The 13,574-nt window shown below is 37.2% G+C and overlaps 1 protein-coding gene across 6 annotated transcripts in view; it reads left to right on the top strand.

The window, feature by feature from the left end:
- Nucleotides 1-13,574, top strand: part of RAPGEF2 (Rap guanine nucleotide exchange factor 2) — a 251,112-nt gene that overhangs the window by 79,624 nt on the left and 157,914 nt on the right. For all 6 annotated transcript variants that reach the window (XM_036992930.2, XM_036992931.2, XM_036992929.2 and 3 more), the window contains exon 3: nt 669-725. In XM_036992930.2, the coding sequence (XP_036848825.1) occupies nt 669-725 (57 nt within the window). The remainder of the gene's footprint in view (nt 1-668; nt 726-13,574) is intronic.

Here is a 13,574-nt window from a genome sequence, read left to right as displayed (position 1 = left end):
CATAAGAAGGAATAGTCACTTTCTTTATCGCATTTCTGTATTTTTTGGAAATTTTACTTGGGCTTCTACATCTATAAGAATATGCTTCTTGAAGATGCTGTTCTTGAGGTAATTTTGTATTTAAACATTTATTCATGATTTTTGTAATTTCCATGATTTTTTTCTCAGGGATGGATCAGATCAAATAACAAATCTTAAGTTGTGAAGCCTCCATTTGGTCATTAGTCATAAGAATAATGAGTAATAAAAGTCTGCTTTTGTCTGAATTTCCATCCTGTTAAGTAATATTAGTGTTGAGCTGTGAATGACATTATCATTTTTAAATTAATAGGTTTTCCTTTCTAATTTTTAGATTCCATCTCATTTTCTGTTTACTGTAGAGAACATTAATTGGTCTGCATGTCCTTTACAAAGTATAGAACACATACGGTTTTGTTCCCTATAAGATAAATGCAGCAAATTTGACATCTAACAAAACATTTTTTTCTAATGCCTCTTTACCATATCCTATTTTGTTAACCCAGGCACCAAAAATGTTGATCTTGAGACCAATAAATGATTGTGACAGTCCATGTAATCTTAACTTTCTGGACTCTTGCATTGTTTTTAAACTGTTATGTTTTTTTCATGACATACATGTTGAACTCATGTCTTTATTTCTTTTACAGGTTAATGTGTGAAACTGTGAGATATGAAAGACACGAAGCAAATGAAGTTTTATATTAGTAGGTATTTCCTTTCTCTTTGTGCAGTGTATAATGCTGCAACTAAGTAGTTTCCTTGAAGTATCAGAATGTTAGTGACAGCTTGCTGAGACAGCATTACCTTAACTTTTGCGTTAACTTATTTTTCATAGTTTAGTAATAGCATCTCAACTGTTTCCTGTCTTAAAGTAGAAGCTTGTAGTCCTTTGCTGATATGTTCACATCTCTATCTGTATATCTTATGTGTCGTGTAGAGACACATAATGTGATATTATTTCACATTATGGAGGATTTTTGACATTTTAATCGTTTTGAAATAAGAAATAGTAGATAGTCTTTCCAGCAGAACAGAATATGTATTTCCACAACCACACCAGATGAGATGTAATCACAGCATAACTGTTGTATTGTAGCTTAGAATTCTTCAAGAAACAGGAAAAGAAACTGCCCACGGCTCTTTGAACATGTTTCTTCTTTAAATAGTGTTGATATTCTTTTCAAGATGTGTAACACATTCCTTGAAAAAAATGACATTTTTTTAAAGAATGTGGTAAACACAGAGTAGATAAATATTGGCATAATTAAGGATATATAAACTGATTTACTGGAAATACTATTTTGTTAATAATGTTTGCTGTGACTGAATGTTGTTCTGTTGACTTTCCTATTTTTCAAAGCACTTAGTAATTGGTACGTTCCATGCATATGATAGGGAATATTTATTGAAATAAGTAAAATATAGTGATTGTCCTTAAGGAGGCTGTAATTATATTCTCTTGAAGGAGGCAGAAATAGAATAAAAGGAAAACAACAACAGCTAAAAATAACCAACCAAAAATAACTGAGAACCTACGTATTTGCTAAGAGCTGAACAAGTGCAAGGGAAATGGGCAGAGTCAGGAAGTGACCCTTTCGGGGCTCAACACTGTATCTGCTGGGTAGAGACTTTTTCGGCAGAAGGAAGAGTGTATACAGGGATACAGAGACGTGAAGGGCCTGGCCTCATGTTTTAAACATTGTGGCAAGTTTAGTGCAACTGGCAGACTGGCATGTGGTGTGGTCAGGATGATGAATCAAAAGAAGCAGGCTACAGTCACACTTGGGAACATATTGTTAAAAAAATCAGTCTTGATTCTCTAAGCAACTGGAAATGAGATTTTTTTTCTTCCTAAATAACATTTTATTATGGAAAATACAAATTGTCACAATATTAGAGGCAGTATGAAAGACCCCCATGATTCATCATGCAACATTGTCAGCTAAACACCAATTATGTTTCATCTGTTACTCCCCCTCTTTCGCCTCTAACTGGATTATTTTGAAGTAAATCCAGACATATCAATTCATCCATAATTTTTTTGATAGATTTTTTTTTGAAAGATAGACTTTAAAAAACAACCACAGTATTATAATCAAACCTTAAAAAAGTAAATATCAAGAAAATCAAAATTTCTTTGTCTCAAAAGAATTTTTTAATAATTTGTTTATTGGTTGACTTTCCTTCCTTTATTTTGTAGCTAAGTGGCCAGGTTTCATGCAGCAAAATTATGTGACCAGATGCCCCCTAATACTCCTCACTCCCTCAAAGAATAATATCTGTCTATCTGAAAATACAAAGGGTGGATTATTTTGAGTGGATGGACAGGGAGATCAATTAGAAGATAATTGCAATAATCTGAGGTGATGATGCTTGAACTGAGGCAGACTGAAGGAAGGGGGTACTGAGGGATGGATTTTAGAAGGTACAGGTGATTCTGATCTAGGGTGATTCTTCAGCTGTAACTTACAAAACTATAACATCTAGGAGCTATTTAGCAGGCCATTGTAAATATCCAATCAAGAACTTAAACTAGAGTATGATCCTGATCCTTGAACAGTGCGGGGCTAGGGACACCAAATCCCCTGCACAGTCAAAAATCCATGTATAACTATTGACTCCTGCAAAACTTTATTAGTAGCCTTATGTTGACCAGAAAGCCTTACCAATATTATAAACAATTGATTGACAAACACATATTTTGTATGTTTTATGTATTATATACTGTATTCTTACCATAAAGTAAACTAGAGAAAAGAAAACGTTTTTTTGACATTGTTTCAAATCTCAAAAAATGTACCAATATATTTACTGAAAGAAGACCATGTAAAAGTGGACCTGTGCAGTTCAAACCCATGTTTGTTCAAGGTCAGCTGTACGTCAAACATGGAGGAATAGTAGATAACCAAGACATGGTTGATAATGAGAAAACAGAAGCAAATGCCCTTCACATATTTATTCTTTAAGAAATCAAGATGTAAATAAATTAGAATATTTGTTCCTTTTAGGAGCAATTAAAAGCTGTTGGTGGAACAGGTATACTGATGTCAAGGTTGGAAATCTGATGAATATTATGGACATTTATTGAAGCAGTCTAGTGGCAGTAAGCATCAGCTTTCTATTATTTTGTCATTCCCCTCTGAAACATGGCTTTGATAGTGTTGATAGTGAGGTGACAGCAAATACTAACAAGAACTTCCTGCCTCCTAGATACTCTATTTAATAATCAGTGCTTCATGGGCATTAATTTACTTACTCCTTATAGCTGTCTTATTACCCCAGTTTTATAAATGAAGGAACTGAGGCTTTGAGGGGCTAAAGAACTTGCCCAAGATCTCACTGGTCAAAGTGGGATCTTGATTTTTATTTTAAGGCCATTTTCAACAATGAATGTGAGCTTTGCTGATAATGCAAAGCCATGTCTTAGATAATCCTAAATTGAATCATTTAGGCTAGAGTTGATTGTAGCAATTGCTCATTTTTGGCTAGTTAGAATTAGGTGACAATGTTAGTAAGCAATGAAAAGTCTATGGATATTCAATAGATCATGATTTCATAAGACCAGAAATTTACAGAGACTAGTTATAGATGTAGTTGATCAGATTCATAGTATTCAGCCAATCTTGTGATGAAGGTAATTGAAGCATTTTCTTCTGTGACCTTTGAATGGACATGTTTATGCTTTCCCAATTTTTGTAAGTGCAGTTCTGAAAATTAAAGAACACTTGTGTTTGTGGTATATATAAATCTGTGATAACTTAATAACTGCCCCTCTTTTTGGGACCTGTTGTTATTACCTCATGAGGGAAATGACTTGTCTGTTCTTGTTCCCCCTTGAGCTTAAAGAACATTGTGTAGTCAGAATATCAAAGATTTTCAGACTTTGTTTAATGACCAAGAGATGAGTATTAATTTTCCTTATAATGTTTGTGTACTGGTGACTTCTAAGTCTATGGTTTTGTTTCACCAGGTAAATATAATACTCTTCTTGATCTACTTTTATACCTCATTTTTTTCCACCTATAAGATAGAAACAATAATAGTATTACTTACTTCTTAGTATCAGTGAGAGGATAAGATGTAGTGCTGTGTATAAAGTACTCAGCAGTGCAAACGTAATAAATGCACAAAAATGATAGCTGCTAACATTGTTGACATTATTATTTTGATAACTTACATTTTATTGTCCTAGTTTTTTTATCTGCTTTAAATTTTTGTTAGGAAGAGGTTTATGGTAGTGATTCTCTGACTCCCACAGTCTTTTTTTTTTTTTAACATAAACCATTTATAAAAATGCTATATTAATTTGTTTTGATATTAGGTAGAGAGTTGTGGTTCTGATAAAATTGAATCTTTAAAAATTTATAATTACCCATTTAGAATAATCTGGTATTCATTTGCACTAGGAAGTTAGTTGAACTTTTACACAGTGGACAAGAATGTCAGATAATTTCTGTCTTCCCTCACTTGTTATTTACTATATGCTAGGTATTTTGCAGGCTTGGGAGTACTAAATTGGATAAATTCCTAACCTGGGGGACTTTAATTTGAGATGTCTTTCTTAGAGAATTTAATTTAAGAAGCAAGGCAAACAAGTATGTCCTTTCAGCTTTAGTTTTTCTTTGATGGCCACCCATCCTCACTTTTTCAGTTTCTGCGTGTTACCTTTAAAGTGCTAAAAATCTTTGCATCAGAAATTCAACTATAAAAATTTTTTAAAAGTGTATGTGCACACATACCCATACTATAAACCCTGTTCCTTAGTGCCCATTTCCCACAGAAATGTCTGATTGAATGCTTTGCTTTCCTAGTTTCCATAGCGCTTTGTTAAGGAGTTTATCTCTCCTTATTGGAGGAGATGAAATTGTTCCTCTATGAATGAAGCAGCATCGAGGCCTGTTGAGTCTTTCAAAGCATTTGCATTTAAATCTGTAAATGTGCAATTTAGGATTTCAAAACTCAGCTGTGCCTCTCATTGCTGTTGCAATCTTTCTGCTCATTTTTGTGGTGTCCCGTTTTCGCAGCAGCTTTCTCCTATCCCTCTCTGCCGGGCAACTAACCCACTGCTGTCCCCTTTATGCCCTTGCACTCCTTGTCCAGCTGACTTTGCCTCAAGCTTTACTTTCTGTTCTCAAGTATCTAGGTTTGTGTGTGGCCTCATGGCCCATCTCAGTCACCCCTCCAGGAGAAAGAATGTCCTTTCTCCTGCACACTCTGCTTGTGCCTGTCCCCACCCATATTGTCAGCCCCTCCTCCTGCCCCCTTTCCTGCAGACAGTGGTGTGCCAGGGGCACCCATCCTTAAAGAAGTTCTTGGACCCTTTGGTCTATATCCAGTTATTATACTGCATTTTCCTTCCTAATGTGGCCAACCTTTTATTTTACATTACAGTCTTGTTTTTAAGTTATCACAAAAGCACTGATCTATGTAGGTTGCTTTGGTTCCTTTTTTTTTTTAAGAAACAAAATACTTCAGATTTCCTTTCCTTTCTTCCCTGACAAGATGTAACTTCTATTTTGAAGTATCCTTTTCTATGTTTCCATAATTATACTAGTATGTGTGTATAAAGGTAATAGTGAAACCTAAGGTTTTTATTATACTTGAAAGAATATCTTTAGAGAATTTGCTTTTTATAGAATAGTACTATAAGAATGTTCAGCCACCAGTTTGGCATCTTATGATGTATGTGGGTGCTGTATGTAAGTATGAAAGGTAAAGTACATACATACATACATACATACCCATATATAGACGTACTTAAGATTATTTTACGTGCATATGGTGATACTTTAAGGTTTCTTGTCCATGATGTTTTATGTTTACTCTTAGTCTTTACATGCAAATGTTTTTATTTTTGCAGTGAATAGAAGAGTAAGCATTTAAAATGTATTTAGTCTGTAAACTCCCATCAGGACAGGGACTGTATATTAAGTTTACATTTACCATGCCTAGCAGAGAAATTTATATTTAGTCTGTTCTGTTGTTATTTTTTGAATTTATTTCAAAGAAAGATACAACTTTGATAGATTAGCAGGTAAAGACCTTTATTTTGGCTTTTCTAATAAAACAACTGATTGCAATTTAGGTGTTAGATTCTTTGTACCAGTTTTCTGTGAAACTAATTAGTGAATAAATATCTCTGAACGCTTCTTAAATATAGCTGTTTTAAATAATGCATAGTGATAAATAAGACCTTACGTCATATGCTTTCTGGTAAGTACGGGTTAGTAGTACTATAAACTGTCAGCTATTACAGTCCTGGAAACGCTTGTTTAATGGGGTTGGACAGATTTGGCTTTGAATTTCACTGTCTCTGGAAGTCTACAAGTCATCCTTAACACTTCTGACTGCCAGTTTTCTCTAGATGAGGAACAGGTTTGTTGTGAAAATGAAATTGCAATGCATAACTCTAAAAGACAGGTTTGTAAATTAATTTAATGACCCATTGGTAATTTACATTGAGTCCAATTTTCAGATTTGGCTGCTCTTTTAGATTTGATAAATTGAACTTTGAGCCCTTGGATTTACTCCACTCAGTGTATCTGAATGATTGATTTATATATTGTAATAAATATGTAGTCTGAGTATACATTTTTTTCTTACATTCAAAATTCTCACACTTACAAAAACAAAACAACACATTTAAAGAGTAGAGGCTAGCCTTTGTTCTGCTTCCTAAAAGTTCTAAATTGTAAGGAAGTTACTTCCCTTTAATTATTAAAAACTTTGAAGAAAAAAACATTTTAACTTTAAGATCTCTGGTCTGAACTAAATGCTGGACTCCAATGAAAGGATAGAATATAATGTTTGTAAATAAGTAAAGTTATTTTCATTTTGGTTTTTGGCATAACCATGTATCTGAGAGTACAAGTCTGTGCTGGTCAGAAGAGTATAGTCACTGTATAGGTGAGCAAAAACAAGGATCTAAACTTCACCAGAGGGCTTTGATTAAGAGAGACATGTGACGGAAACTAATAGAACGTGATGGTAAGTTGTGAAGAGGGAGGAACTTAAAGAAGACTTTCTGTGTTTTGGTTTTATCCTTCGGTTGGATGATGCGCTGAGTGAGATAGCATATATAGGGAAAGAAACGGTGCTTCTGAGTTTTGGGCACTGGTGGCTGTCCCTCTGGGTCCTTGCTGTTTGTATCCACTTAGCTGTTGGAGCTTTCTTAGTCTTCATTCTATTTCCCTTTTGGGTGTTTTAGCTCCAGATGTGGAGCCAACAGCCCTAGAGTGATAATCCTGTCTCCATTTCTCCCAGATGCTGACAGCTTGTTGGACTGCAGTGGAACAGCCTGGTTTTTGGCATAACCTTTCTAAAATATTCAGAAAACTGATGTTTGATGATATATGTGGTCTTAGTTGTTTTACTCATGACACACATTTACAACACACACACAACATATACATCCACACGCACAACACATACATCCACACTATAAATAGAGATTGCTGTAAATAGGGATTATTGCTGTACACCACTTCTTCCCTGAGTGGTTTTTCTAACCCCGATTTGTAGACATTTCACTGGTGTTTGTATCACTTATTCTTATGCACCATGTGATCGTCATGTTTTTGCTTCTTTGTGTTCTAATGCCTTTGTTAATTATGTTGATATGATGCATTGTAGAGGTGCTTCTTCACTTCTGTGGGTCACTCTGGCTTCTGACAGTGCTTGATCTGGGAGGAACTCCTTTTGTAGCCCTGACGCCCTCCTTATGCCACATTTTGTCAAGATCATCTTGGAAAGCACTGATTTCTAGTCCAGAATTATTTGGATTTTGCATGGGTATCTTTGTAACCATTTTCAATGTCTGTTTGTCATCTTATTGTCCTCCCTGCCCCCCCACGTAGATGTCTGTATTTGTGGCTGGCAGGAGCCCATTTTGCTAGCATCCTTTGCCCACCACCGCCTCCCTCACTCCTGCCGCTCTCGTTCTGTTACACGTCTTTTCTCTCCTCAGTGCTCTTTCTTTCATTGCCATAGCAACCTTTTTGGCTGTTTGGCTCCACTTAAGTTTTCACATTGTATTAACTGAATAAAATAGCTTTTTTCAAAAATTTTTTTGCCCTTTAAGTGTTGTCTTTTCTGGCCTAATCAATTTTCTTTTGATTTATTAGCTTGTATTCTTTCACTCTCCTTGTCAACTTCAACTTGTTCATTGTATTAGCTGCCTCACGTGGCGATATCGCCACCGTGTGGATTTCTAGCATATTGCTAAGGAAGTTCTTTAAGCCTGGCTTCATTTTTCTAGTTATTAGTTAATTGAAACATACAGCTTCGGCTTTCAGATACTTTGATACCATATCTGAGTTGATGTGTATTCAATTGTAAATTCATTTATTTAGAAAATACCTGAGTGCCAGTCAAGCATTGTGTAGTGTACATTTTGGGGGTATTGATGAGTTAGAAGAAATGTAAAAGCTAATGGGGGAAGACTCTAAGATATGTAATGATGACACTCTGGTAATGGCTTAATGTGAGCATGTACAAAGTGCTCGGGGAACCCAGGAGGAAAATGACTCACTTTATTTGGAAGATGCTAAAACATTTCTCAAGGGATGTGGTAGTTAACTTGGAATTCAGAGGATGAGTAATAAGTTTATTAGATAAAAGTTACTGTTTAGAACCTGAAGAAGCAAGTTAGTTCAAAGGCCCTGAGGCATAGGTGGGAACAAAGTATAGTATGGCTGAACAGGGTAAAGTTTGTAGCATAGGGTATTTGGAGTTAGAGCTGGGAGTTGTAGATTGGCCCTTTCAGAGGTGGTTGTAAGAGAGAAAAAGATGAAGATACCTATTATGCAAGGTACTGGATATATACTCTTTCACTGAAACTGATGTTGTGAAGAAGGTATTTGTATCTCCATTTTACAGCTGAGGAATTAGAATCTCAGAATTCAAGTTCACGAGGACCACATGGCTAGTATGAAATAATGTATATCAGCAAACCTTTGCTGTTTGCGTGGCAACATATTGCTCTCCTCATGTGCTATGCCAAAGGGTTTGGACTTTTTCCTGTTAAGGAACCTTGGATTGATTATAAGCAGAAGTGTGTCATGATCTGATTTACCCGAGCATGTGGCGACTGAAACAGTGCCCAATTTCTACTAGGTGCAGCACACAGTTCCTGCTGGAAAGGAGGTTGACTGTAGTTGGAGGAAGACACCTAGATCTCTCGGAATGAGAATTCAATAGAGAAAAATAAGATAAAGAATAAAGTAGATGGGATAAGTGTTTTGCAGTTTGGAAAACTGTGAGTGAGAAGATTTTATTAAAGTAGGATTTGAGTCATTCTTTAAGGTTTGATGTGATCTAGATGGTGGAGAGAAGCAAATCTTAAATTGACACAGTTTGGAAGGAACAGACAGGAAAGCAGCCCACCAGCAGTGGTGTGGTGGGTTTGTGTTAAGGAGTAGGAGGAAATAAGGTGGGAAAAGAGAGGGACCAGATGATTTATTTCTTACATATATATATACATAAGAAATATATATGTGTGTGTGTATGTATGTATATATATGTATATATATAATATGAATATGTAATTATTCCAAGTCTACACTCGCCATTTCAGGTTAGCCTTGGAGTAATGGGTAATAGACCATTCACTTTTGGTTACTTCAGAGTCTTATCTAATTGTACTGGAAAGTAAATTCATTACTTTATGATGGTGTTTACATTTTGTTTGCTTGGGTTTTTTTTGGGGGGGGGGGCCTCTAAGTATTTCTTCCCTGCTGATGAATTTAAAAATAAGAGCCTTTCAGAGTACCTGTCATACAACTAGGCTTTTGTGGCTTTCATTTTGTCGTTTGTAGAGTGGGATGAATTGAAATCAGATCAATTGTCCATTGTAGTTCTTAGCTAGGTCTAAAAATTGTAGATCTTTTCTAAGTGTCCATTTTAACTGATTGGAGAGACTTGTAAAGTACTACTTTGCTTTATATACCTCTTTAATCTTCAGGTTTCTCTTTTCTGTCCATTATTGATGGTGTAAGACTTAGGTTATTTAGAAATAAATGCTCAATCAAGGTTATTCCAAGATCAGCTTTTGCCATTAGCTCAATTTTAAAACATAAAACAATTATTAGAAAAATTAAATAACACTGATGAATACAGCACATGTACCTTAATTGTATGGATATTGATAGAATTGTACTTCTCCCCCAGCTCCCCCTACCCCCTCCCATCGTTTGTTCCTGTTGGGACTTGATATTGAAGCAGTTTTCCTAAAAACTTAAAAAAGTTGACAAGCCCTGCGCACAAGAATCACGTGGGATATTTGTTTGAAAGGCACTGTGATGGATCTCCCACATAATGATTAGAAACTGGGGGGTTGGGTGGATTGGGCAGAGCCTGGGAACATGCATTTTAAATTAGTATCCCAGGTGATTCATATGCAAGTGACAGCTAGAACCCTCTGGGCAGAATAAAATCTCGGTGTTAGTCCCAGATAATTATTACTGTTACTTTAGCGTCATTGCTGGTGTGTCTGCAGATGAAACCTCAGGTTCAGTTTGCATGCCCTGTAAGTGTGGACAAACTTGTATTGTGCTTAGAACCTCTTTCTCATCTTCTTTGAAAAAACAGAACAGTCATCACTTTGTACATGCAACAGTGCTGTAAAACCCCTCAGGTAATAGCTGCACTGTGGGAAGGGGGTCCTTGTGCACCTTGAAGGGAAGCAGATGGCACCACATAACAAACCACTGCCTGAGGCACAATTGTAAATGAAGAAAGTGAGCACAGTTAGATAAAGTCAGGAGAATTTTCTGGATGATTACTAAGTAAAACAGATTCTTAGAGTGGAATTTCACAGCTAGGAATTTTCAGAATACAAACCAAGCATGAGTCCTGTGGGGTCCGGGTGGGAAGAGAGGAAGATAGCAGGAATTTTCTAGCTTATAGCTCTGGACCAGAACATCATAAAATAAGATTCACTGTTTTTGCATTCTTAGTTCTAATTATCTTTCTTTATAAAACCTGAATCTTAAAAAAGGAGATAACTCAATAATAAAGAAATTAGAATTATCTTATTTGGCATGACATTCATAAATATTCACTAAATTCAGTAAATGTTGACTTAGTGATCATTCTATGCAAATGCTTACTCAAGGAATTACAGCTCTTGTGAGTTAACATTTTAATTTCTTTGAAAAAGTGGAGAAACAGCCTATCAGGTACACAAACTTATAATAAGTAGGAAAGATCTAGAGGATCGTTTTCTTATCTTCATTTCTTAAATCTTTTCTGGAAGAGTTAGCCCTACTTATAGGGTAATCAGTGGGTATGCAAGGTGGTAGAATATTTGCTGTCACAGTATTTTATCCATTTTGGATATTGGTTGCCTTTTATGTCATGTGTTTTATGACCAGTGCCAGGAAAGCTGAGTTTACAAACTTGACACTTATTTTGTCCATGCTAAGTAATTGTGCCTTCAATGTGGACAAATATGGAATAACTGGAAAGTCAATGACTGCTTGTTATTTTCTTTATGTCATGGTGACTGTAAACCATGGCAACATTTATTGCATTTTTTAACATAACTTAAAAAACTTTAGGATAATCATTATTTGCATTTAATGAGCATTGCTCATTTAATCCTTGCAGCAGCTCTAGTAACTTGCCCAATGACACATAGTTAATAAGTGGAGATCTATCTTAATTTCCTGTTTTCTAGATTTCATTTCCCTTGACCAGTGTTTTGGTGATAAAAGGGAACATTGTAAGAACAGATTAAAATAAGTTTATAAAATAATACCTTTTTCACTTTTTATGTGTTTTATTACTGGTTATTAGCACTTTCAAAACTATTCTTGCATGTGGCAGAGCACATTTTTACTTGACATATATCAGAATTTAATAATAATGTTGCCTATGTTAAGAAAGACAAGTTTTTTCCCCTCAAACTAGGTAAATGATTGTTGATTGCAAAAGGTAATGATTCAAAAATGGGGAATTTAAAGGGTCTAAATTATTTTTTGAAGTATGTTGCATTGTCGTTTGACAAATCATTTTATTTTTACGGTTTCATTGAAACTAAACTGACAGTATTTTCGTTTATGTTCTCCTGAAGTGTTGCTATTGAGGACTGAGTAGTTGTGAAACTGGTTAAGAATGGACTTGGGGGAAATGATAAACTGTTGATTTGCATGGGAAGCAAATAGCAAGGTGAAAATGATGGGTGATAGTGATTGGTGTTTTATTCAGAATTGTAAACAAATTTAGTGTTCTTTAAAAAATTCAAATCCATTTATGAAAAAGAAAATAGACTTGGCAGAGATGCTGACCTTCAGCCACATGTAATTCACTGTGATATGGAGGGAAGTGGATTATGCAGCCTCCTTGTCATACTCTAAAAAGAAATGGGGTGTACTCTGTACTTCCTTCTGTCTCTTCTACTGGCTAGAATGTGGATATGGAGGTGAGATTTGGAAGCTGCCACCTTAGAATATGAGGTAGAAGCCATTGGTTGAGGATGTCTAACCTTCCCAATAGAAAGAGCCTGGGTTCCCAATATCATGGAGCACCCTAGCAGCCTGGGCTCCTGGTGCTGAAACCATTATTTTAGTGTGTGAGAAAGAAATGAACTTCCTCCCTGAAGGGTCCCCACCAGTAAGATGGCAAACTTCCGGCTTCTCTTCGGGGTCCTCAGTTCCCGCTGGCACCACCTGAAGCCCAATCACCTCTCGCCCCCCTCCCAATCCCAGCACCTAGCCAACAGCCACCAGCCCCGTAGAAGTGACACCTCAATCAATTCATGCCCCTTCCTATATAACCCAGCACCTTTCCCTAATAAAGCGGAACTCTCTGGTGAATTGCTGCTATGTGTCTCTCCTTTCCTTTCATTGGTGCTGAAACCCAGGAGATGGGACACCCCAACTGGGCCCCGTCTTCCCCCCGACACCAGCAGCAGCTTGCCCTTGTCCTCTTTTTCCGGCGCTGGCTCCTCACACTCACCACTCCTCTCTCGCCTTTAGGTAAATTTTCCCCCCAGAGTGGGCCACTCTTCCCCGAGCTATCGCAGTGCCATTGACCGTGATCGTCCGGCAAGGCCCTGACGCTCGGAGATGAGGAGGGAACTCTCCCCGCCTCAGCCTTCACGGCTGCTGTGGACCCTCAGGCCCCTCCTCTGACAGCCATAAATCCCCGCCTCAAGCCTTTATGGCTGTGGCGGACGCTCAGGCCCCTCCTCCGACAGTCATAAATGCATTCACCGTCCCTTCCATCAGTGCTGAAACTTTTTAAGCAAAATTTCCCCGGGGTGGGCCACTCTTCTCCAAGCTATTGCAGTGCCATTGACCGTGATCGTCCGGCAAGGCCCTGACGCTTGGGGACAAGGAGGGAACTCTCCCTGCCTCAGGCCTTCACGGCTGCGGCAGACCCTCAGGCCCCTCCTCCGAAAGCCATAAATCCCCGCCTCAGGCCTTCACGGCTGCGGCAGACTCTCAGGCCCCCCCCTCCAACAGCCATAAACGAGGTGACTCCTTTGTGGATGAGAACGCTCCCTTCCCCCCCCTCCTCCTTCTGCTCTGTCCGCCGAAAACGCCTAGCGC

This window comes from Manis javanica, chromosome 3, assembly GCF_040802235.1.
Source record: "Manis javanica isolate MJ-LG chromosome 3, MJ_LKY, whole genome shotgun sequence".
NCBI classification, from domain to species: Eukaryota; Metazoa; Chordata; class Mammalia; order Pholidota; family Manidae; genus Manis; species Manis javanica.
The sequence above is the reverse complement of the archived record's forward strand: the minus strand, read 5'-3'. Positions and strand labels throughout refer to the sequence as shown.